This window comes from Nerophis lumbriciformis, linkage group LG09 (genome assembly GCF_033978685.3).
Source record: "Nerophis lumbriciformis linkage group LG09, RoL_Nlum_v2.1, whole genome shotgun sequence".
NCBI lineage: Eukaryota > Metazoa > Chordata > Actinopteri > Syngnathiformes > Syngnathidae > Nerophis > Nerophis lumbriciformis.
This window is the reverse complement of record NC_084556.2, coordinates 25,794,337-25,820,000: the sequence shown is the minus strand read 5'-3', so window position 1 is coordinate 25,820,000 and position 25,664 is coordinate 25,794,337. Positions and strand designations below refer to the sequence as shown.

The window sequence follows — 25,664 nt, the reverse complement described above, 5'->3', positions numbered from 1 at the left end:
CACTAGGTGTGGCGAGATTATTCTCTGCATTTGACCCATCACCCTTGATCACCCCCTGGGAGGTGAGGGGAGCAGTGGGCAGCAGCGGTGGCCGCGCCCGGGAATCATTTTGGTGATTTAACCCCCAATTCCAACCCTTGATGCTGAGTGCCAAGCAGGGAGGTAATGGGTCCCATTTTTATAGTCTTTGGTATGACTCGGCCGGGGTTTGAACTCACAACCTACCGATCTCAGGGCGGACACTCTAACCACTAGGCCACTGAGTAGGTGAAGAAGTTGGGAAAGGTGGCAATAAATACTGATAAAGTTGAGGAATGCTTATCAAACACTTATTTGGAACATACCACAGGTGTGCAGGCTAATTGGGAACAGGTGGGTGCCATGATTGGGTATAAAAACAGCTTCCCAAAAAATGCTCAGTCTTTCACAAGAAAATATGGGGCGAGGTACACCCCTTTGTCCACAACTGCGTGAGCAAATTGTCAAACAGTTTAAGAACAACGTTTCTCAAAGTGCAATTGCAAGAAATTTACAGATTTCAACATCTACGGTCCATAATATCATCAAAAGGTTCAGAGAATCTGGAGAAATCACTCCACGTAAGCGGCATGGCCGGAAACCAACATTGAATGACCGTGACCTTCGATCCCTCAGATGGCACTGTATCAAAAACCGACATCAATCTCTAAAGGATATCACCACATGGGCTCAGGAACACTTCAGAAAACCACTGTCACTAAATACAGTTTGTCGCTACATCTGTAAGTGCAAGTTAAAGCTCTACTATGCAAAGCGAAAGCCATTTATCAACAACATCCAGAAATGCCGCCGGCTTCTCTGGGCCCGAGATCATCTAAGATGGACTCATGCAAAGTGGAAAAGTGTTCTGTGGTCTGACAAGTCCGCATTTCAAATTGTTTTTGGAAATATTCAACATCGTGTCATCCGGACCAAAGGGGAAGCGAACCATCTAGACTGTTATCGACGCAAAGTTCCAAAGCCAGCATCTGTGATGGTATGGGGGTGCATTAGTGCCCAAGGCATGGGTGATTTACACATCTGCGAAGGCACCATTAATGCTGAAAGGTACATACAGGTTTTGGAACAACATATGCTGCCATCTAAGCGCCGTCTTTTTCATGGACGCCCCTGCTTATTTCAGTAAGACAAGGCCAAGCCACATTCAGCACGTGCTACAACAGCGTGGCTTCGTAAAAAAAGAGTGTGGGTACTTTCCTGGACCGCCAGCAGTCCAGACCTGTCTCCCATCGAAAATGTGTGGCGCATTATGAAGCGTAAAATACGACAGCGGAGACCCCGGACTGTTGAACGACTGAAGCTCTACATAAAACAAGAATGGGAAAGAATTCCACTTTCAAAGCTTCAACAATTACTTTCCTCAGTTCCCAATCGTTTATTGAGTGTTTTTAAAAGAAAAGGTGATATCGTGTCTTTGTAGTGCATTCAATTGAATATGGGTTGAAAAGGATTTGCAAATCATTGTATTCTGTTTATATTTACATCCAACACAATTTCCCAACTCATATGGAAACGGTGTTTGTACAAATGAAATTGAAGCAAAAACATTACATTAACATTACAAGGTACAGTACGAGGAACCAAGCTTATTATGATAACTATTGTAAGTTAAAATGCAAAGCTCACGTATTCTTATACAGTAGGCTTTTTACCTGGAGCAGACCTAGAGGATGATGATGTCGCTGTTATCATCACCAAATGTTCACGCCATTTCTTCCCACGTGGTGTTGGCTGTAGCCAAGTCGCTAAAGGTGCCAAATGCAGGAGTTGCAGCCGCACATCTAACTTGGCTGCACTGTTCAGCCATGAGAACAATCCTGTGTTGGAAGTATTCCAGCCACTTGCCTTGATTTGTACGTCACAAATATTGCACAGAGTGTAATCTGCATCGGCATCGCATTTGGAAAAGACGAGCCACACTTTAGAGCGTTTTGTATTTGGCATGGTTGGGTTTTTGTCATGAAATGGGTTCCCGTTTGTCATGATGGGTTGCAAGATTACTAAGACCATGTCCGCTTCGAAATCGACTGCTTTTCTCTCAAGTGTTAGCAAGTACTCGCCACTCGCAAATGCTAATTCAAACAGACGTGACGTCGCGTGCAACCCATGCACCGAAACATGGCACCGCTGGGTCTAATGTGAATCGGTGCCGGGTAGTACCGGCTGGTTTCGGTCTATGCCAAAAAAGTACCAGATCCGGTGCTCATTCCCATTGACAATGCATGATCGTAATGTAAGACATTTTTATTTTGTAAATATAGCTAAACCGAATGTATCGCGTAGCAATTTTATTTTGAAGCCGGAAAAGTCTGTGATTGGTTTGAGTGAGTGTCTTGACATGTTGGATCGACTTGCAATAAAAAAGTCTCCTTTCGACTTCTTGCCGACCGTCTTTCATTTCTGTTGAGCTTTTATGTCATCTTACTTAGTAAATCAGTCACAGTAACAATCTAAATGTTACCTACGATACCTACGATATGCAAATGACAAACATTGATCTATAAAAATATTTAGAAACTGCAGATGATTTGTTGCAATTTCTTTTGTCTCGTTCTGACTCAACAGACTGCACAGTCAAGCATTACACTTTTGATATACAGACATATATATTGCTTATTGTCAACTGTTTCCTCCGGTCCATCACTCAAATACATGGAACACGTACGATTTTCTAGTTTCTACTGTTACGCAACGGAGATAATGTTGCTCAATGTCACAAGAGAAACATGCAACCAGCTCTGTGAAAACATGTCGCATATAGTAAGCGGACTTGACAACACAGGACAAACAAGCAGCCCAAAGGAGAAACCGCATTAGTTCGGTCCTCAAGGCAAAGTGCTGAACAATATTATTACATTATTTCAGAAAACTTCTCTAGTTGTTTGTTGTACGTTCTACTGTAGTATTTTTCAAACAGTATTTTTTGTCTAAAATGTAGTTTCACCTTCTAAAAGGCATGTTACATGTGAAAATGGTGGTGTTTTGTCAGGGCCATGCACAGATTAAATTAATTAAAATGAATTTCAATGAGCCGGAATGCTTTGAGAAAGGAGTGTTTTGAGTTACGAGTTCGGTCAAGGAAGGCAATGTGCTCCTAAGAAGAAGTACCACTGTATTTTGACGCACCACCATGAATTTATATGACCCAGATTGAGGCTGTGTGACATTAACACAATTATCATGTAGAATTGCTAGTCCTCTATTGGTGTTATATTCGCCATGCTGAGACGTTGTGTAATGTTTGCTATAGATTCTGACACGTGTGGCTGTATACATGCACAAAAGAAGCCTAATCTTAAAGGGGAACTGCACTTTAAAAAAAATGTTGCCTATTGTTCACAATCACTATGAAAGACATGATGACAGATGGATTTTGTTTTTCAAATCCATTCCAAATATTTTAAAAAACGTAAATAAATGTCCGCTTACAGCGGAGCCAAAGGGAGCTCCACTATTCCGCCCATAATATCAGATAAATAAACATTCAAAAAGCGCCACAATGCTCAATTTCCATTTTGTGACTTAAATATTAACCAATAATTAGTGATGTTATTATTATAAGCGCTAACGCAGACCAACTATTTGGAGCATCCCACGGGTGAACAGGTGAACAGGCTAATTGGGAACGATGGGTGCCATGATTGGGTATAAAAACAGCTTCCATGAAATGCTCTGTCATTCACAAACAAGGATGGGGCGAGGGTCACCACTTTGTGAACAAATGCGTGAGCAAATTGTCAAACAGACCACATCATCGAGTGGTCTGCTGTTTCCTCACTTTCCTGCTCCTTGTAAGTTTATTTTAGATCATAAATCATGCCCCTCATCTGAAAAGTAGAGGGCTGAGGATATAATCCGACAAGTTAGGACAGTTTGACAGCCATATAGATCTGACCAATCTAAGTCTATGAACTAATGAAGCCTACTCGGATGAGAGGCGGAACGTTTTCTAAGACAAACCAAACAGTCCAGTTGCGATCAATTGAATGCCCTGAGATCATATTGGACCTGGAACTGGCGAGGACCCTTATTCTTTGCCAGGAGTATGAGTCATTCTTCACCTAAATAGGAATGTATGAACATCCTATCAGTTGGCATGCTAATGACAGCAGACATTGGACAGTAAGTGATGTTTTAATATGTTTGTTGGCTTTTATGAAGTCTGCAGTGACAGAAATCAGGGATGAAGAAATAAAAAAAAGATGCTGATTAAAACGATCAAAATTCTTAATTATTAAATGTTAATACAAATGTGCTTGTTACTACATTCCATATGTACTTACATCATGTATATAAAACCCTAATGAAGGTGTTTGGATGGTTTTTTTAGGGGTTCTATAGACAAAATTAAACCGCTCCCATAGGCTCCATTGTAAGTGGACTGTTGATTGCATTTATTTAATATTTAGAATGCATAAAAAAAAAATCCATCCATCGTCATATCTTTCATTATGATCGTGAACGATTTGCAAAATTCCCTCAAAAAGGGCAGATTCCCCTTTAACGATGGGTTTGGCATACATTTTTACGTCGTCTTTGCATGCATCAAGTATAAGCCAATGAGTGTTAAATTGTACAAAAGATCGGCTTTCATCTTGGCTACTCATTTAGGAGAAGAAAACTCAACTTTATGAGACGTATAACATGGTATTAAAAATGTCTGCCTCTAAAATTAACCCCAAGGGAAAATAGCCTTAAATGCCTAATGGCCATAAAAGGCTCGTAAAAGTGCCTTTATCGCTTGTTTTAATTTACTGACTTATGTTTTTCTTTTACACAAGTCATTGGTTCCCCGCACTAATGAAACAGGCCTTCTCCCAGCAGCAAATCGCCAAGCCACAGGGACGAAGCACACTGCCCCTGGGTCATCCATTCAATTCGTCATTTATCACTAGCTCCAATGAACCTAGTTATTGCTATTATCTTAGAAGCATTTACATCCCTATTGAGCATGCCGTGGTAAAGCCGCAGGCTAAACTTGTAGAACCAATTCCACAAGTATTAAATTTTGTACTGCTTCCATTTCGCTAGATGCCGGGCCATAAAGTCTGATTATTTAGCTATTACAAATAATAGCTTGACTGCATGGGCTGCTGAAGGGATTAGCCGGTGGAAATTTCGGACCACAGGAAACAGATGCACGGCTTACGTCTTTAAGTTACTGATTCCTTTTGCAGAGGAGGTCAAAGTATCAAATCACTTGGACTAAAAGGTCAACCTTCATTCCACAAGAAAAGTGATTCAATCTCAGCCGGTGGGGTTTTAAAAATGACTGCTATTGTGTTGACTTGTGTTGTGTCCAAACCCACACAAACAAAATTAATTAACATGGTGGTCATGCCAAACCGTACAGTATGCACACAACAAATGCAATTAAATAAATACAAATAAATATATAGCTACATAATCAACTATGTACATTTTGTTTACATTTTGAACTACATTTATGGTTAGATAAACTCATGCATCTAAAGTACATAGCTGACATGCATGCACTAATGACTCATGTCAACATTAGGCAAGATGACACATACTGTAGTTGCCAGTGTGTGGGTAAAAAACTGTAGGTGTCCTATTAAAAAGATGAGGTGGAAAAAAAGAGCTCCAAAGCTTTTGAATTTGAATCAAACACATTTTTGTTGGCACATATGGAGACGCTTGTAAAATTTAATACGTTACGGTTTATTTGTTTTAGACATGTTTATTAACCAGTAGCATTAAAGAACATCATGGAGGAAGCTTTCTGGCCTCATTTCTTATGTGTTATTCATAATAGAAAGTCACTGCAATTAAGTCATTCTCATAAGTAATTTTAAAAAGCTTGAAATGCAGTTCCATCAAATTAGGTGGCAATATAATTTGCACCCCTGGTATAAAAGGGCACTGGATCATCCAAGCATGTCAATCTTTACGTACGTACCTAACTTCCATTCGTAAATTCATAAAGAATTGTATCACAGTGAAAGAAAATTACATATATTAATCACCCTTTTGATTAAAAAGACCCAATATTGGCAGTTGGTTTTTGAATATAAAGTCGTCCCTCAGCACTTCACACTTTGAATTTTCTTCACTCTACAACATTTTTTCAGCCTAAATTATGTCGTATATGTATTGCAGTACGTTATTGTCTTATTTTTATTATGTCATGGTTATCACAATAGATATTCACCAAGGGGAAATTCAAGTTTCAATGCCAATGTAGCCATTGTTTACGTGCCTGTGTTTTATGTTAAGTGGAGTGTAAAACTGTTGATGCATTTCATTTTCGACTCCTGTCTCATCAATAACACATCTCGCCATCGGTGACCCTTTGACGTGAGTGATGTCGAACAACAACAGCCGGAACAGCGCGGCACAATGCCTACGACACGACTAATGTCAGCGCTCTCTTCTCGGCGACAATTAAGGTGACCAACCTTTGCTGAACAGCCTACATCCGTAGTTACAGCTCATTGAAGCCCAGTTTCAACTGAAAGGGATTAGCAGATGCAAAGCACCCAATTCTGAGACCCCATACACAAGACTCCTGACCACAGAACTTTCCTCCAGAAGGTCTTGTCTTTGTCCATGTGATGTCAGATGGAACAAAATTGAGCTGTTTGGCCACAATACCCTTCAATATGTTTGGAAGAGAAAAGGTGAGGCCTTTAATCCCAGGAACACCATACCTACCGTCAAGCATGGTAGTGGTAGTATTATGCGCTGGACCTGTTTTGCTGCCAATGGAACTGGTGCTTTAAAGAGAGTAAATGGGACAATGAAAAAGGAGGATTACCTCCAAATTCTTCAGGACAACCTAAAATCATCAGCCCGTAGTTTGGGTCTTGGGTGCAGTTGGGTGTTCCAACAGGACAATGACCCCAAACACGCGTCAAAAAAAAGGAATGGCTAAATCAAGCTAGGATTAAGGTTTTAGAATGGCCTTTCCAAAGTCCTGACTTAACCCTTGTGTGGTGTTCGGGTCTGTGGGACCCGTTTTCATTTTTTATTAAAAGAAAAATGATACGATTAATTAATTTTTCAAACTGAGACTCACTGACTTTGGCTCATTTTCTGTGAAGAACATATATCAGAATACATATTTAATGACCACACACCATACACCCTCCCTACACATTTCTATTACATATAAGATGTCCGGGTCCACTAGACCTGGGGCTAAAGAAGTGTGGAAATTGATGTTCTGTGTACCATACGCAAACACCCACCCACCCACCCACACACACACACACACACACACACACACACACACACACACACACACACACACACAGCAGGCCTAGACAGGAGGAGGACAGAGTGTAGGTACACAGAACATCAGAGGGTCAAATGTGCGAGAAAATGAGAGCAGACAGTGTTGACAAACAATGTTGCAACCTTGTGTGGGAACCGCAGGTGCAGAAACACAAAAGAAGAATCCCTGTTGGATGCAGAAACTGGCGGAGAAATTCTCCGTGCAACGTTCATATTGTTGTTACTCAGCCAGCGTTTGTGGGTCTGATGGACCCGTTGCATTTTGTGGCTTTTAATGCCTCACAATCAAACACTTTTATGTTAAAATACTGAACAGTTGTTTATTGGGATAAGGTAAACATCTGTTCAGTATTTTAACAATAAACAAATGTTTATTGGGATAAGGTAAACATCTGTTCAGTATTTTAACATAAAAGTGTTTGATTGTGAGGCATTAAAAGCCACAAAATGCAACGGGTCCATCAGACCCACAAACGCTGGCTGAGTAACAACAATATGAACATTACACAAGGGTTAAACGTGTGGACAATGCTGAAGAAACAAGTCCATGTCAGAAAACCAGCAAATTTAGCTGAACTGCACCAATTTTGTCATGAGGAGTGGTCAAAAATTCAACCAGAAGCTTGCGGATGGCTACCAAAAGCGCCTTATTGCAGTGAAACTTGCCAAGGGACAAGGGAGAGTAAAAGAGGTGACTAACATAGGCTGCGCCACACAACAGAAAATGCTTGACAAAGCAAGAAAAGATTTAACGGCATCACTTTTTTTGTACATATACATTTTTATACCTTAACTGGGTTCCGGAGGGAAGCGGAGTTAGATCGGGAGATATGATAAATTCCATTACGCATCCGCAGTCGGGTGCTCATGTCTGCTCTGTTTATGTAGCTCTGTTAGCTCGGTAATTTAGACAACAGACTGTTGAAAGAGTAAAGTTAGCATTCAGTTAAAAATGTTAGAACAATTATGGAAAAATTATTGTAGCAAAATTATTTGCAAACGTCTATCTCAATCTGTGTGTTGCGTGTGTACTAATTTGTGTGTCTCTATATCAATCTAAGTGTGTGTATTTAGATCCGCGTACGTGTGTTTGAAGTTGTCTGTCCGTCCCTAATCAGAAATAACCCTCGATAGGCTGTTTACACTCACGTGACTCGCATCCGGATTCGTGAGCGTGTATTACAACTTGTGCGTGCACATTCAGAAGTGCATGCGTGTAGTAAAATCTGCACGTGCGTATCTATGATCTGTGAGGAGCAGGAACACTCTGTTGGTTGTCTTTTTTTACATGTGACTTTTGTGACAATTATGCCATGTACGATTTGAGCGAGCGCATCCAGATTCGTGAGCGTGTAATACAAGTTGTGCGCGCGCATTCAGAAGTGCGTGCATGTAACACATTCGGAGTGTGCGTATCCGAGGTGTGCCTACATTTAGCCAACCACAAAAGACACCACGCAATTTAAACCAATCAGAAACAACGTACAGCTGAGGCGCGCGAAAGAGAGACGCCAAAACATGCCTTACGCTGTTTCTGATTGGTTTAAATTGCGTAGTGTCTTCTGTGCAGAGATGTATCGGTGAACGGTATAACGTTAATGCGCGGTAAAATTTCAGACGGTTAGTAATACCATTTAAATTTTTAATTACCGAAAACCTGTCATTTATTAATGAATTTCAGGAAACATTGCTTACTTCCTGGAAACATAGTCATAGCAGCGCATGCGCACTAGCGTCATTTGACTTGAAACATGGCGGAAAGCAATTACACAGACTTTGCTCCGTAGAGTTCCTCTCAGAGTAAGTGGAGCCGAGCGCTTCATTTACCTTCATTTTCCCTTCATTTTCCCTCGCTTCATTTCCTTGTAGTCTCAGTGTGAGTTCAAGAGCGCACTGCTGCTATTAGGTGATGACAGGTGTGGACAATATTGGAGACAAACGCATTTGTCCCACTCTAAAAGTATACCGTTGTGAAGAAAAATATTTGATGTTGCTTTCATTTTCTCAACACACCGTCCTGCTGCTGTGCCTGAGCAGTAATAACGTGAGGAAACATGCAGCAGACGATGTGTTGGGAACTTGTTTATAAAGTTTAGCCTTTTGTTTACTGGGATGCTCACTCTTTGTCAGTGTTCAAATAAATACAACACTAGCTAAAATGTTTGTCATCTCTTTGAATTAAATGCAGGCTGTGAAGATTATGTATTAGATGTGGGATGTACCACTCGTGTTTATTTTTGTTGGCCAAACTGTTGAGCTGAAACACATGGTGTTGTTAAAGAAGAACCAAGCTAGTTTATTAGTCAAACTGTTTTGGGTTTCATATTGATATCAAAAAGTAAACACCATGTTTTATATTTTGTGGGTTTGTTCATTTCACAAATGTATCACCTTAAAAAAACAAACTTATGACATAATGATGGGTTGCCACTTCTCTGTGAGCGCTTTGAGTATCTAACAATAGAAAAGCGCGATATAAAATATAATCCATTATTATTATTATTATTATTATTATAAGGCGTTGTTAATGATTTTTGGTGTATAGTGAATTGATGGCTTGGTCTGGGATTGGTTATTTCGATCAATCAATCAGAGTTACTCAAACAAAGACAAGCTGCGAAAAAGTTTAGTATTGTGAAAATAATTGGAGTAGTAAATGACATGATCAGTGGCTGCGGGGCGCCGACTAGTGGTGAGTATAAGGAAAGGCAAGGGGAAGTTACAGACAGACAATTCTTTTTACACGTTCAAATCGCTGTACAGACAGATCAAAATAACCAATCCCAGACCAAGCCATCAACCCTCTGTGCCTATATTTAACCAGCCACGGAAGATACTATGCAATTTAGATAATTCAGAAAGAACGTAAGGCAGGTCTTGGCATCTCTCTTTCACACATCTCAGCTGTACGTTGTTTCTGATTGGTTTAAATTGCGTGGTGTCGTCCGTGTTTGGTTAAATTTAGGCACACCTCAGATACACACACGCAGTTTGTGTTACACACACACACTCCTGAACGCAGAAGTTATGATAACTTGAATCTTACACGGCAGAAGTGTCGCAAAAGTCACGTGTAAGTAGACAGCCTATCGAGGGTTATTTCTGATTAGGGACGGACAGACAACTTAAAACTCACGTACGCAAATTTAAAACACACGCACGTGAGTCTGAATACACACACTTGATATACAGACACACAAACTAGTACACAAGCACACAATTTGGATTACATGCGCACAGATTGAGATACACGTTTGCAAAAAATGTTGCTACAATAATACTTACCATAGACAAGGCTTGTGTAGTTGTGTCAAATAGTATGCACTTGTGGGAGTTACTTGGTACGCTTACTCTTGTCATTTGCAGACAGCAAGATGTAGGCTATAGGCTAGTTCACCTTAGCATAGCTTTCCGTCACTTATTAACTTAGCTGAAACCAGAGGTGGGACCAAGTCATTGCTTTGCAAGTCACAAGTAAGTCTCAAGTCTTTGCCCTCAAGTCTCGAGTCAAGTCCCGAGTCAAGACAGGCAAGTCCGAGTCAAGTCCAAAGTCAAGACTGGAAAGTCTCAAGTCAAGTCCCAAGTCCTGCATTTTGAGTTTCGAGTCCTTTCAAGTCGTTTTAACCACAGACTAATATATTTTCACAGATTGTGTATGCTTTTAAAACGCTGTATTTAATAATTAAAACAAGTGCATTTGAAATTGCAGGGAAAAAGATAGTGGTGACATTGCACTTCAAAATAGCACTATTAACCAGTCATTTTAAACACTTAACTCATTCCTTTACAGAATAAACACATTTGAAAAAACAAGTGCAACTGTACTTATTTGCACAAATGTGTTAACATTGTATTTCCATGGCATATTGCATTGTAACTAGTTCCACAGCAGTTTCTATCCTGTTCTTACCTTATCTCATTGATCTCATTTCATACTGTATGTGTGTTTATGTGTGCGTACACTTAAAAACATAACAAATACATGAACATAACAATGAACAGAGTTGTACTTTTTAGATGTCAGGGCCCTATGCAATATGTACACATATTCTTAATATAGTATACATTTTAACTGACCTTTATTTGACTATGTTTGTCTTTTTGTAGGTGGTTAAAATACACAGTGCTGCTGACCACCGTCTAACGTTACGTTACTGTGTGTGATACATTGACTAACGTAACATTATGTGTAGGTACCTCATGCAACCCTGCTTAAAAAAAATCACTTGACAAAAAGTATGAATAAGGTAGCGAACTGCAGTGGACGCAACATATTGCAGTGTTTGCAATGACGTTATAACCATAGACATCTTATAAGTAGACGCAGCATTGGTTGCTGTGACGTGAGCAATTTGGCCGCCATCTTGAAGTGGTGATGAGGAGCCGGCAAGCAGCCTAAACTGACAGTTAACAAGTAGAAAACAAAGATGGTGTTCAGCGTTTTCCTGCTCAAATGAGCGGACTGTTGAAAATAGGAATCGGGGGATTACTTTTCACAAGTAAGACTTAACATTAACGTACTATTGGTTGTATTTTATGAAAATAATATTAGCACAGAGTTGAGAAGGAGCAAAGATCTTCAATATTTGTATGTGAAAATCACAAATGAATCTTCTGGGGGAGGATGACGCCCCTACAGGGGTTTGGTTTACAAACTTTCAGCCCCACCTAAAACAAAATTTTTTCCCCCCTTCTCTGGGATTATATTCCCAGTTTTGATCTCGGACGTCTGGTCACTTATAGCGTATAAGAATATTATATTACTGTTAAGCAAACTGTGTCTGTTATCATAGCTACACGTATGACAAAAAAGGGGGTGAAAATCAGAGGTATTCAGTGAGGTAAGATGAATTAAATTGCTCCTGCCAAATGAATTACACTGAGTGGAGCGGATCACCACTCCAAGATGGCGGCCCCGCATCTCGTCTGCGCCAGTAGGCAGTAGCGCTCTATGCTGCGTCTACTTATAAGATGTCTATAGTTATAACGTTAGCAGTGAGTTTACAGCCTCGCTGATGTAACTACACAGCAAATAAAAGTCACGTTACTTAGCCAATAAACGTTATCTTACATTCAAAACTTACCCTTCTTTGTGCAACTTCAAATGTCGAACGAAGTTGGAAGTTGTTGCGTCTCCGTCTGTAATATTCGAACTGCGTGATTTGCATACGGCAATTCGTTTTTTGTTGACCAAGTCGTAGTTTTTATACCCGAACGAAACCAACTTCGGCATAATTGTTTCTCACTGGCACGTTGTTTGACAACTACTCTTCATTGGTTGTCCTGCAATTTGATTGGATGAATGCTGTGTGATGAAACAACGTAGATCTAATTTGATTGGCTGTTGTACTGAGAGCACACCAGCTGACAGGAACAACACGCTGATCGACACAGACGAAGAAGATGAAAGATACGGAGCGCTCCCAAATAACTTTTTAAGCTTTGGATTTTGGGGAAAGTGGCAAGTCATGTCAAGTCAAAGGGCTCAAGTCCAAGTGAAGTCACAAGTCATTGATGTTAAAGTCTAAGTCGAGTTGCAAGTCTCTTTACATTTTGTCAAGTCGAGTCTAAAGTCATCAAATTCATGACTCGAGTCTGACTCGAGTCCAAGTCATGTGACTCGAGTCCACACCTCTGACTGAAACTCTCCACATAGATTTGGGCAACCAAATAGAAAAGAGTGTGGCTGCTGCTGAGCCATCTCTTGGTCCTCAAAAAAAAAACAAAAAAAACTTGCCCAAGTTCTGTGTGGAAGCATTTTACAGTCAGTGTTGCAGATATAAACCAGTGGTATGTAATGTGTGCAAAAGTCAAATCAGCAGAGGCAGAGATATCAAACATCTGTCAACATTTAAAGGCATTCTCTCCTATGCCAAACCCCTACTAGCACCAAATCCTCATCACAGCCCTGCAAGTCCGTCTCAATCACCTGTATTAGCATTTAATGCAAAACAGGTTTTATTCACCCAACCATTTCACTGCAAAGCAACTAGCAGACTGTGGGAGAAATTATTTGACTTAACCTGAATCAGTAGTGGAGAATACATTTTTTTGCAAGATTCTCAATGTAGTTGCAATAAATGATTCCCGGGCGCGGCACCGCTGCTGCCCACTGCTCCCCTCACCTCCCAGGGGGTGAACAAGGGCATGGGTCAAATGCAGAGGACAAATGTCACCACACCTAGTGTGTGTGTGACAATCATTGGTACTTTAACTTTAACTTAACTAAAACATCAACCAAGATTGCATATCCATAATTATTATAATGGATAATTAAAGAATACTTACATTGCAATGTAAATTAGTCTTTGAACACACCACACCACCGTTATGTGCAATGAGATGCAAAAGTGAAACGTATACATTACTTTATTCCAGGTGCCCTACATTTATTTATTTATTTATTATATTTATTATAGATTCACCTTTCTTCTATCACTTAATCCTCGTTCCAAAATATGTGTGCTGTGTGTGAATGTTTAAAGGTGAACTTTGATGACATTTTGACATTTGTGTTGAGTAAAGTGTTCCATGCTGAGTTTGTGGGTGGAACAAACCATTTAACGTGTTTAATAAGTGGGTGTAGGGCGTTAGTTGTTCCTAATTTCATTCATGCAACCGTATTATTGAACTTTCCTGACTATATTCATTTTATATTGGCATTTATGATGTTTTTTTTTCTTCCATAAAATACGTATTGAAAATATTCAAATTTTACAAAAGCAGAGGAGGCTACCTGTGCTTGAGGCCAACATTACAACATTTCCACTTCCCCCTCTAATTCGACACCCCTGGAGATTAAACAGTATTTTCACATAGTGGCCGTTATTTCTTTTCATTCATTATTGATGTTTTGTTTTTTTATTTGGTGTAAAGTTATTTGAAGTACAGACTTGTGTGTATTGAAGTTTATTTTTTCGCAGTGTAAAAACTCAGAATCGTAATTTTAACTGTCAGCTATCACTACAATCATAATCCAGAACGGCAGATGTTATAGAGGCATCCATCAGAGGCAGGCGTCGCTGATGCTGCAGCAGATATTAATTACTCTGAGCGCAGAGAGAGCCATCGCTACGCAGCTCCATCCGCTTCTACCATGCTTGTCCAATCACATTTCTCACAGCCTATTATAAAGGACAAGGTGTCGCTGAGGCTTGGTGCCGAGACGAACACAAATTGAAATATCTGCTGTGTCTCTAGTCTGTATACCCCCTTTAAAATCTGATCAGTGCAGTTTTCTTTTGTGTGGCTGCGGTCGATTTCAGTTCAAGCGAGAATGGCACTCAGGAGAGCACAGATTTCCGCTAAGGTTGAGCAATCTTAATTTAGATCAACACCAGATTAAACATAGACACCCACCTCCAGCATACATGGCTCAATATTGACCCAAAGAAAACTGAAAAATGAAGGGTAATGTTTTAAAAAGTTTGCCATTGGTTAGTCTGTTCCATAGGTAGCAAAATAACTCAAAATATTTGCACCTTTTCATGAAGCTTTCATGTCCAAAATCGGATTAGGCTACAATTAATTAGATCTTGGTCCTGATCCGGATTGTGTTCCCTACTTAACAAAATGTGGTTATGTTATTTACAAACAATACTAAGTTTAAGTCATTTATAACGTTACAAATTTCATATAAATAGAGATTAAACAATTTTGGTTCCAGTATTGATCCCTGGAGTACGCGGCAACATATGTTTACAGCTGTATTGTGTTCACCTAGCTGCTTCATGTATTGTTCTGTGTTGGATAAGTAGCTTTTTACCCAGTTAAAGACAAACCCTCTGATGCCATAACATTATAATTTGTTAGTTAACATATTATGATTGATTGAGTCAAATGATTTCGCTAAGTCCATAAACACTGCTGCTGAACACTGTTTATGATCTATTACAGTGGTAGGGAACCTAGGGCTCTAAAGCCAGGTGTGGCTCTTTTGATGACTGCATCTGGCTCTCAGATAAATCTTAGCTGACATTGCTTAACACGATAAGTAACGAATGATTCCGCTGGTAATCACAGTGTTAAAAATAACGTTCAAAATTAAAAACATTCTCGTGCATTTTAATCCATCCATCCGTGTTCTATCGCACCTGTTCAAGAAGTCGCATTAATATTTTATTTATTTTTGGTTAGCTTCAGAATAACAATGTTATTAAAAAGAATAAGAGACTTGTTATACTCTAAAATGTTAGTCTTACTTAAAAATGCACTTATTTCGTTTTATTCAGTGTTAAAAAATATTGGTAACACTTTAGTATGGGGAACATATTCTTAGACTTAATTTACAGTTATTTGGACACCAGGGGAACATATAAGAGTTAGGGTTAGGGTTACTAAGAAGCAATAATTCTGAGGTTATTGAGGGAAGACTCTTACTTAATGGCTTCCTGGTTGTATAATAAGGCCATGCAGAATAAGGCATTAATAAGTACTTAATAATGACTAATTAATACCCAATATGTTACTAATTTGCATGTTAATAAGCAACTAATAATGGTAAATATGTTCCCCATACTAAAGTGTTACCAAAGTATTATTTGGCTCTCACGGAAATACATTTCACAATATTTGGCTTTCATGGCTCTCTCAGCCAAAAAGGTTCCCTACCCCTGATCTATTGCATTGGTAATGTTACGATCTGTTGGATTTGGTTTTGGGGTATTTGTTCCTTTGTTTCCATGTTCTATTTTGTTTGTCTTACCTGCAGTAGCTTCACCACTGCTTCTTAGTGCTGTCCTTTTCACCTTGGGCTGACTCGTAATTATGTGTTTCACCCGCTCCTGATCATCACCTGGGTACTATTTAAGCCAGTCTCACTTGTATGTCGGTGTGGGATCATTGTTATGCATTGCTAGGAGTATGGACACCAGTGGTGAGCTGTGTGTTTCCCACCTAAGCCTTCAGTGATGTCCGACTTCAATGATTACCTCATTTTCTAGATAATCTTACTTATCTCACCATATGAAATAGAACTTACTTCACTAAATATTATTTTTTTATTTTTAATGTTATTCCTTTGGAGTATATTGTGAATAAAATGAGTACAGGAAGTGAACAAACGTTTTAGCAACTGCTATGCAAAGGAAAAGGGGTAGGGTTAAATAAGCTCTGCTTCTTCCTACTCCTTTTTGAACATGTTGAATAGAGGAACTGGAAATTGTGATGTATCATGTTGTATGCACGCATGTTCGAAATAAACTCAACCTCAAAAACCTAGTGGGGTGTCACACTATTGTACACTTGGACATATAAAGACATATTCAATAAAAATGTAAGAATTGCAAATGTATGTCAGGTAACACCAACTAACTCACTTGTTTGCACCTTAGCAGAGTTAATTACACATTTACCAACATTTGCTACAAACATGTGGAAAATAGGGAGTGAAAAATAACCATGTACATTAAATGTAACATACTGGACAGCACCATGTTTGAAATGTGCCCTGCAGCAACTGCACTGACCCTTCTATGTTATCTTCAAGCCTGCTTGACAATGCACACCAACAGACCACAACCAGCAGCGATGGGCTGATTTATTTCCCATCGGTAGCAATGTTTGCTCTGCGCTTTTCATTTTAGAGCTGATGAAAGAGTTGCCGTAATGTGGTGGAATGAATGTTTTGTTGACCAGCTTCCACCATCAAACCAAATCGATGGGGCATGTAATTGGCGGCCACTTTGTGCGATTGCTAGGATAAACGGACATTGCGGTGAACATGGGAGATCAATCTCTCTGGCGCTCTCTCTCTCGCTCTGTCTTTCTCAACACATGCGGAAGGCAAATTTATGGCCCACCATATATGCTGCCATGGAGCATTGGTAACAATTTCTTTGTTGCTGCCACTTGTAGTTTTTATTTAAGTGTATCGGAATACTGATTCTGTCTGGTTGTAATGTATACAAATGACACTGGCTTTTATTGTTATCAAACCTAAAGCACTGTCTACTGTACTTACTATTGCAAGGTACCTTTTAAGAAGGTGAGCAACTTTAGAAACACTCCATCCAACATTTTCTCAATTAGAGTTGAAATTTCTAAAAGTAATTTTAAGTACTACAATGCTTCTATTATTATTGTTATTATTATCAATATAATTGTATTTATTATCATAATCATTATATTACTGTTATTATTTTTAATATGACAATATGTAACATAAAATAATCAATAATCAAATATACACCTTATTAATATAAATAATAATAATACTACATATTAATGTTAGTTGCTTACCATCATAATTATTATTGATTAATTGGTCAATTAATTAATTTATGCATGTCCTACTTAATAATGCTAATCATAATAATAATTAGGGCAGCACGGTGGGACAGGTGTGCCTCACAATACGAAGGTCCTGGGTTTGAACCTGGGCTCGGGATCTTTCTGTGTGGAGTTTGCATGTTCTCCCCGTGACTGCGTGGGTTCTCTCGGGGAACGCCGGCTTCCTCCCACCTCCAAAAACATGCACCTGGGGATAGGTTGATTGGCAACACTAAATTGGCCCTAGTGTGTGAATGTGAGTGTAAATGTTGTTTGTCTATCTGTGTTGGCCCTGTGATGAGGTGGTGACTTGTCCAGGGTGTACCCCGCCTACCGCCCGAATGCAGCTGAGATAGGCTCCAGCACCCCCCGCAACCCCAAAAGGGACAAGCGGTAGAAAATGGATGGATGGATAACATTAACAACAATAATAATATTGATTTTAACATTATATTGGGGTTATGGCGCAAATGATAGAGCGACTGGAAGGTTCCAGGTTCCAGGTTCCAACTTTTGCCATCCTACTCGGCTATTGTGTCCTTCGGCCAGACACTTCACCTTTGCTCCTGATGGGTCGTGGTTCGCGCTTTTCATGGCAGCTGCTTTCATCAGTGCGTGAAGAGGTGTGTGAATGCGATGTATAAGGTAAAGCACTTTGGGTATCATTCCAGGTGTACACACAGACCATTTCACCATAGTGATTTTCTAAAGGGATCATGTGCACACTCAAAAAGTTCAGTATTGGTTTCTTGTTCTTGTAAATTCCACAAAGCATTGTGAGAGATGCAATCTTCTTTAAAGTACAAAATAGCTGTTCGTAATAACAGATACAAACTTGTGAGATGAGCATAGGCGCACATCCACAAGAACCAATATCTGTTATATGAATTGTGTTTCAATTGTCCAAATCGAGGTGGATCTGAACATGATACTGCAATGTGCATATCAGATGCTCACCTTGGTAATGAAGCTGGAGGACTCCGGAGTTACGCTGTTGGTCGCTACGAAAACGGATAGAGATCTGGTTGCTCCGACTACGTAATACGAGTCCACGTATTAGGACCGTCTCATTAGCAAGGGCGAAAGCTTCTCGGCCACCTGTGTCCTCCACTGTCACTTGCTCCCCTTCTGACATACTTGCATTCAGGACCTGGAATAAACAGAACAACATGGTCATCCATTCAATTAAAAACAAATACTGTATATAGTACATCGTACACTGTATAATTCAAGCATCCACATTACAAAGAGTGTGTATTTTGTAATGGTCTAAATAACATGTAAATCATTACTCCAGTGCATGGTTCAGTTATGAAATTATTATACTGAATCTAAAAACATATTGTCATTGTATTGATATCTTAATAAGATTCAAAAGCAATCAATACAGGCTTTGTCACTCCCAACTACAATTTAGTCAGTCTTTTTTTACATTATTATTGAAAATAATTTTTTACTTTTATTAAATCTAAATTATGTCCACTGGTATCTTTTAAAACAAACAAACAAAATGTATTTTTTAGGTTTGTGTTCCAATTTGTCTTCAGAAATCTTGCCATCACTGCAAATGTAATTTGACAGACTAGAAAGTTGTTCTTAAACGTAAACCTATTATGTTGATAATGAAAAAAGATGAGAATTCGTGAAACACTACAGACAAGTGTTAGAATAATAAAAAATAAAAAAACCAACATATGTCGTTAGTGTCAAACTCATGGCCATCCGCATCATTTGTATATGGCCCGCGAAAGCCTGGAAATAATATGTGTCAATAAAATCCTTTATCTTTTCTTACTAAATATATTATTTTCTTTTTGACAAAAAAAAAATCTAAAATACATGTACTGCATCCAATTGCATATCTTTTAAACTTTAAAACCATCTATTAATGCAATAGCATATTATTATATGTTATAACATGTTTGTTTTGTTTTAATTTTGACATTCGGGCCGTGCCATACCCGGGGAGAACTTGGCTACAGTTCACTTGCAACTGATGAGCCACAAGCGAGCAGAAATTGATAAAGAAAAGGGAACATGATGGAAATATCAGGTTCAAAGCCATAACAAGTTGTTCTCCCGACAAGAAAGGACTATTTTTTGCCGTGAAAAGAGACAACAGCTGTGCAGAAAACACCTGCTGCGTGTATTGTTCATAGGTGGGTTGTGCTTCACTTCCGTGTTCAGATTAGGATTAAGGTGGAGTGATAACATAACATTTATATTGTTACCGTGACTGCTTTGGTAAATTAGATGACATAAAAGCTCAACAAAAATGAAAGACGGTGGGCAGGATGTCAAAAGGAGACTTTATTGCAAACTGTTGATCCGACTTCAAAACATATCAAGACACTTTCTCAAACCAATCACACACTTTTCTGTCTTCAAAATAAAAGTGATACACTGTACATCCAGTTTAACTATGTTTAGGGATTCTCCTTAATGTACTGCTGCATATTAGCTGCAACACCTAACAAAATAAAGTAATGTAATGTATTGTAGTATCCAGAAGAAAACAGTCTGACTTTCTTTTTATCTTTTATTGCCAATTTTATGCTAACATCGATTTTTCTGGCTGGCTGAAATATTGTGTACATTTTTGAATAACATGTTCTGGTCGAGTCCTCAATTACAGAATGATTAGCATGCTGAATATTACATTTTAATAATTAATACAGAAGGTTAAAACATTGTAATGCAGTAATATGAAGCCACCTCCCCTGAAAATTATCTGTCTAGGTTACACTTTTTAATGGTGGAAAAATATACCTATCTGTGATTAGTCGCGATTCATTTCGAGTTAACTCTGGGCAAAAATGGCCATTAAATATTTTAATCGTTTGACAGCTCTAATATATATATATATATATATATACATATATATACATATATATATATATATATATATATATATATATATATATATATATATATATATATATATATACGTATATATATACATATATACATACATATATACATATATATATATATATATATATATATATATATATATATATATATATATATATATATATATACATATATGTGTATATATATATATATATATGTAACGGGTATAAGAAATACTTTGATTATTTGAGTGAAATTCCTGCTAAAATATGTATATTGTTTTGTTATGCAATGAGAGGTCCAATTGCGCCATCTGCTGGTACCTGAAAGTCTGTAAATATGACCGCAAACCGGAAGCTTATTGGCAGACTTCCTGTTCTCTGCTAATGGTAAGCCACGTTCTGATATTGCTCCGCAAAATATTATATATTACACTAAAGTTTACGTGAGATTTATTGTAAGATACACAGTTATTTAATAGCAGTTGAAATGCTACGTTGTGGAATTTTCGTTTTGAATTGGTTGTTGCTCACGTCAGATGTATTACTATTTTGCACTGAAGTCGATATTATTTTCCCCCTGTAGACATCGAAATCAGCAGAGGTGCTAACCACATATTGTGTGTATGTGCGTTCTGATCAGTCATTGCAGGTAATAATTGTTGCACTATGTGCGTTTTACGTGTCAAGACGTTCATATTTAAATTTGTATTGTTCGCCATTTTAACATGCGAACAACGTGGTCTGTCATTTTTGCTAGTCACCACCAGAGGGTGCTAAAAGTCAATTTAATTATTTGTGTCATGTCTTGTATTGTATTTTGTATTTTTCTATGTTCTATTTCATAAATATATAAAAAAGGATGATGTTGGTTAAAAACCAAGTAAAATATTTTGTATTGAATTAATTGTAATACCAGTAAAGATAAAAGCAAGTTAAAACCACTATACGATCACACACGTTAAAAAGTATACTGTTAAAAGCCATTGTATTAAGTCACATCTGTAATTGTATTTCATGTAATTGTAAAAATATGAAAATGTTATGTACTTGGGCAGACTTCCTGTTCTCTGCTAATGACATCGAAATCAGCAGAGGTGCTAACCACATATTGTGTGTATGTGCGTTCTGATCACTCATTGCAGCTACCAGTAAAGAACCATATCATCCAATCCAGCCTGTGTGTGGGTTCTTGGCGGGACGGGTACACAGCAGTTACATTGGTGCCGTGACTCGAGACTTCTATCAAGTTCGTCGAACCGGTGACCGTCCTGCCTCCATGAAGCCATCAGTTCAAAGTATTTGTGTGTTCACAGTTTGCAAGGGTAGCATATATTGCAGTGAAGCTCATTATAGTGTGTCACAGCGGCACAGATCATTTTATGTGGCATAGCAGTAACGTGTCACACAGACTGCTGATTTGTTTAATCATTTTGATTCTATTTGCCATTTTCTTATTGATGATTTCACAAAGTGGGGTGGACTGTACTGTATTGTGGCGGACATTTTCGAAACATGTCTTTTCAGGGTAATCCACTTTTCCCAAAGTTTGGCACACCCATTCAAGTTGGCAGGGGTATGCCTACTCCCATCCCCTTTTCTGTTGATAGTCCTGCCCCAGGTGTTAGTTTACCCTCATTAGAGGCAGTTTCCAATGCTAGCGTACATAATGCAGCTAACCAACGCACTAGCTCTTATTTGCCTCAAGTCACGTCTACACCAAATCCTATTGGTAGCGTCTCTGAGTGTGTAGCTGACCAGATGAGGACTGTCATTCAGGGGATAGGTCAACAGTTAGCTGATAGCATCATGTCACGTATGCAGCCAAATAACACAGTAACTCCTGCTTCAACTTTCACACAGGATGTAACAAGCACACTGAGTCAGCCTAGCCATGTGTCTGATGTATCTCAGGTTCAGGTTGTCACACATAGGAAGGTTAAGGAACCACCATCATTTGTAGGAGATGGGTCGGATTCAATTAAGGTGCATGAATGGGAAGATCTGATGAGAACATTCATTAAGAGGAGTAATCTGAGAGTCGAAGAGCAGGCTGAGGAGATCCTTATGCATTTGAGGGGAAAAGCTAAGGATGTAGCGAAGTTTGGCATTAGGAACAGTAATATTGACATGCATGCTCAGCCCGACCTGATTTATGGTCTACTTTGAAAACACTTTAGCTGTACTAGGTACTCTTCTGTCCCCTTAGCTGACTTTTACTCGACTTTGCCTAAAGACCAGGAAGACCCTTATGACTACTGGCTGAGACTGAACAGGGCAGCTGACCTCGCCATTGACTGTCTGAGAGAGCAGGGCAAGACGCTGGACAACCCTGAAATGGAGGTGACTCGCTTGTTTATTCGGAACTGTCCATGCAAAGACCTGGCCCTCACTTTCAGATCCAAAACTATCGACAAATGGTCAGCGTGTGAAGTACTGGAGGTGCTGAACGAGTATCATGCTGAGATGAGCTGCAAAGCAACTCCCCCAGTACACACTGTGAAGAGGATGGACATCGCAGTACACGCAGCTGAGGTGAGCCATAGTCCAGCCCTTGACCGCAGTGGTCACGAGGCACCGCAAACCCAGAGCCCTCAGTATGTTCCCCTAGCGGAGGTGATGGCTATGTTGGAAAAGGTTCTGCTGCGTGGGACCTCTAACCAGTCACAAGTAAGGAAGCGAGCTCCACCCAGGTGTCTTGAGAACAGAGTTGACGGGTTCACTGACATGCCATGCATTATTTGCAAAGATGACAGTCACAGTGCTTTCTCTCATTGCCGGGAGAAGAGGCTTTGCTTCAAGTGCTATGCTCCAGGCCATTCACGTCGTGACTGTCCAGCGAGGAGGACCACTCCATAGCCTCAGGAAAACTGACCGATCTGCACACAGGGGAGGACCGTGCAGATCAGCTAATTGAACCTCCAACAAGTTATGAAAAGCCCGACATGCTTGATATTGAATCCCTCTATGAGTCGCACAGCAGTTATAGTGGCAGTACAGTAGTCTCATCCAAGAAACTGATCTTTCAGGGATCCCAGAGAATAGCAGAGACTGATAGCCTGTTCTACACGCCTGTACTTGTAAAGAATGGCCCCACTTTCAAAGCACTGTTAGACAGCGGGTCAATGGCCTGTACAATAAGTGAGTCTGCTGTTGAGTCCCTGCTGCAGCAATGCCCTGACATGACAAAGGACACAGCTGATAATTATGTCATTGTAGGCTGCGGTGGACACCGCGTTTCCCCCAAAGACATGTATAACCTTGATATTACCGTTTACGGATGCAGGATGATCGTTCCGGTAATGGTTGTACCTGGCCAAACAGAAGCAATGATCCTTGGCAGCAATGCTATCAAGCATATCCTAACTCAACTGAAGAGCACTGACGGCTACTGGAGGCTTGTTTCCTTGCCCGACAATGGTCAGACTGATGACCACTGCCAATTCTTGTCACTACTGTCCAACACAGAGAGATGGAGAGGTGAATGCATTCCAGATAAGGTGGGAACAGTGAAAGTCAAAAGTTGTGTAACACTGAAACCACAGAGTGAGCAACTTATCTGGGGCAAGTTACCTGAGTCAGCTGTGATGTCAGTAGGCAGTACCGTGGTCGTTGAGCCGACCCAGTCTAAAGTCAGACCCAAACAAATCCTTGTTGGAAGGGTTATTACTCCACTTTGGGGAGATCGATGGGTGCCCGTTAAAGTCATTAACCCTACAGACAGAACTGTGATGTTGAGAAGGAACGCCAAGATCGCAGATGTGTCCCCCTGTATCGCAGTGGAGGACCTACCCAAAGCAGAGGAGGTCAAGTGCAACATGCAGTGTGTGCAGAGCGAAGATGTGCATCCAAGATCAGAAGAGGACATGGTGCGTGCACTGGAGACTCTGGGCCTGCAAGACATTGATCTGAAGTCATGCGAAGTGTCACTGCAGTGGAAAGACAAGCTTGTTCACATTATTGAAGAATATGAATCAATCTTCTCCAGACACAAGATGGACTGCGGAGAGGCCAAAGAGTTTGTGCATCGCATCCACCTTGTTGATGACAAGCCGTTCCGTCTACCATACAGGCGCATACCACCAAGCCAGTATGAGAAACTGAGAACGACTCTGAATGAGATGGAGGAAAAAGGCATTATTCAAAAGTCGAGCAGTGAATATGCATCTGCACTCGTTCTCGTATGGAAGCGGAATGGAGACCTCAGAGTATGCACTGACTTCAGATGGCTCAACGCAAGAACTGTGAAGGATGCCTACCCACTGCCGCACCAAGCAGATGCTCTAGCCGCACTCGGTGGAAATGCTCTATTCTCCACGATGGACCTGACATCAGGCTTCTATAATGTCCCGTTGCATCCTGATGACAAGAAGTATACAGCATTCTCATCACCCTTTGGACTTCATGAATATAACCGTCTCCCTCAGGGCCTATGCAACAGTCCAGCTACCTTCATGAGGATGATGATGTCAATATTCGGTGACGAGAATTTCACGAGCCTGTTGTGTTACCTCGACGATCTGATGGTATTTGCACCTACAGAAGAAGTTGCACTCAAACGCCTGCAGATGGTGTTTGCCCGCCTCAAGGAGCACAACCTTAAGCTCGCACCCAAGAAGTGCTTCTTCCTCAGGAGGACTGTGAAATTTCTCGGGCACGTCATCAGTGAAGACGGAGTTCGAACAGACCCTGAGAAAGTCAGAGCCATAAATGACCTACAGGTCGCAGACGTCATGGAATCCGATGGTAAAACACCTTGTCCTAGTAAAATCAGATCGTTTTTAGGCATGGTGATGTACTACCAAAGTTTCATTGAGGCATGTTCTGCGAAGGCTAAACCGCTGTTCAGGCTCACAGCTGAACCTAGTGCTCAGTGCAAACGCAAGAAAGGTCGCAAACCTGTGAAGAAAGGAGGTCCTGTGAAGCTGACTCCTGCTGATTGGTCCGACGCATGCCAGACCGCGTTTGAGACACTGAAACACAACCTCATGACAAGTGTCACTCTAGCCCACCCAGATTTCAATGCCCCGTTCATTCTGGCTGTTGACGCATCCTTTGATGGGATTGGAGCTGTCCTATCGCAACTTCCGCCTGGTGGAAAGGTAGCCAGACCTGTCGCCTTTGCGAGTAGAACGCTCTCTCGCTCCCAGCTAAACTACCCTGCGCACCGACTTGAATTTCTTGCCTTGAAATGGGCAGTATGCGACAAATTCAGCCACTGGTTGAAAGGCAGACACTTTACCACAT

At 40.0% G+C, this 25,664-nt stretch overlaps 1 protein-coding gene across 2 annotated transcripts in view; it reads right to left on the bottom strand.

Annotated features, from left to right (window-relative positions):
- The window catches only part of LOC133607456 (seizure protein 6 homolog), a 260,081-nt gene that overhangs the window by 59,180 nt on the left and 175,237 nt on the right, over nt 1-25,664 (bottom strand). For both annotated transcript variants that reach the window (XM_061962086.2, XM_061962087.1), the window contains exon 4: nt 18,523-18,715. In XM_061962086.2, coding sequence (XP_061818070.1) covers nt 18,523-18,715 — 193 coding nt within the window. The remainder of the gene's footprint in view (nt 1-18,522; nt 18,716-25,664) is intronic.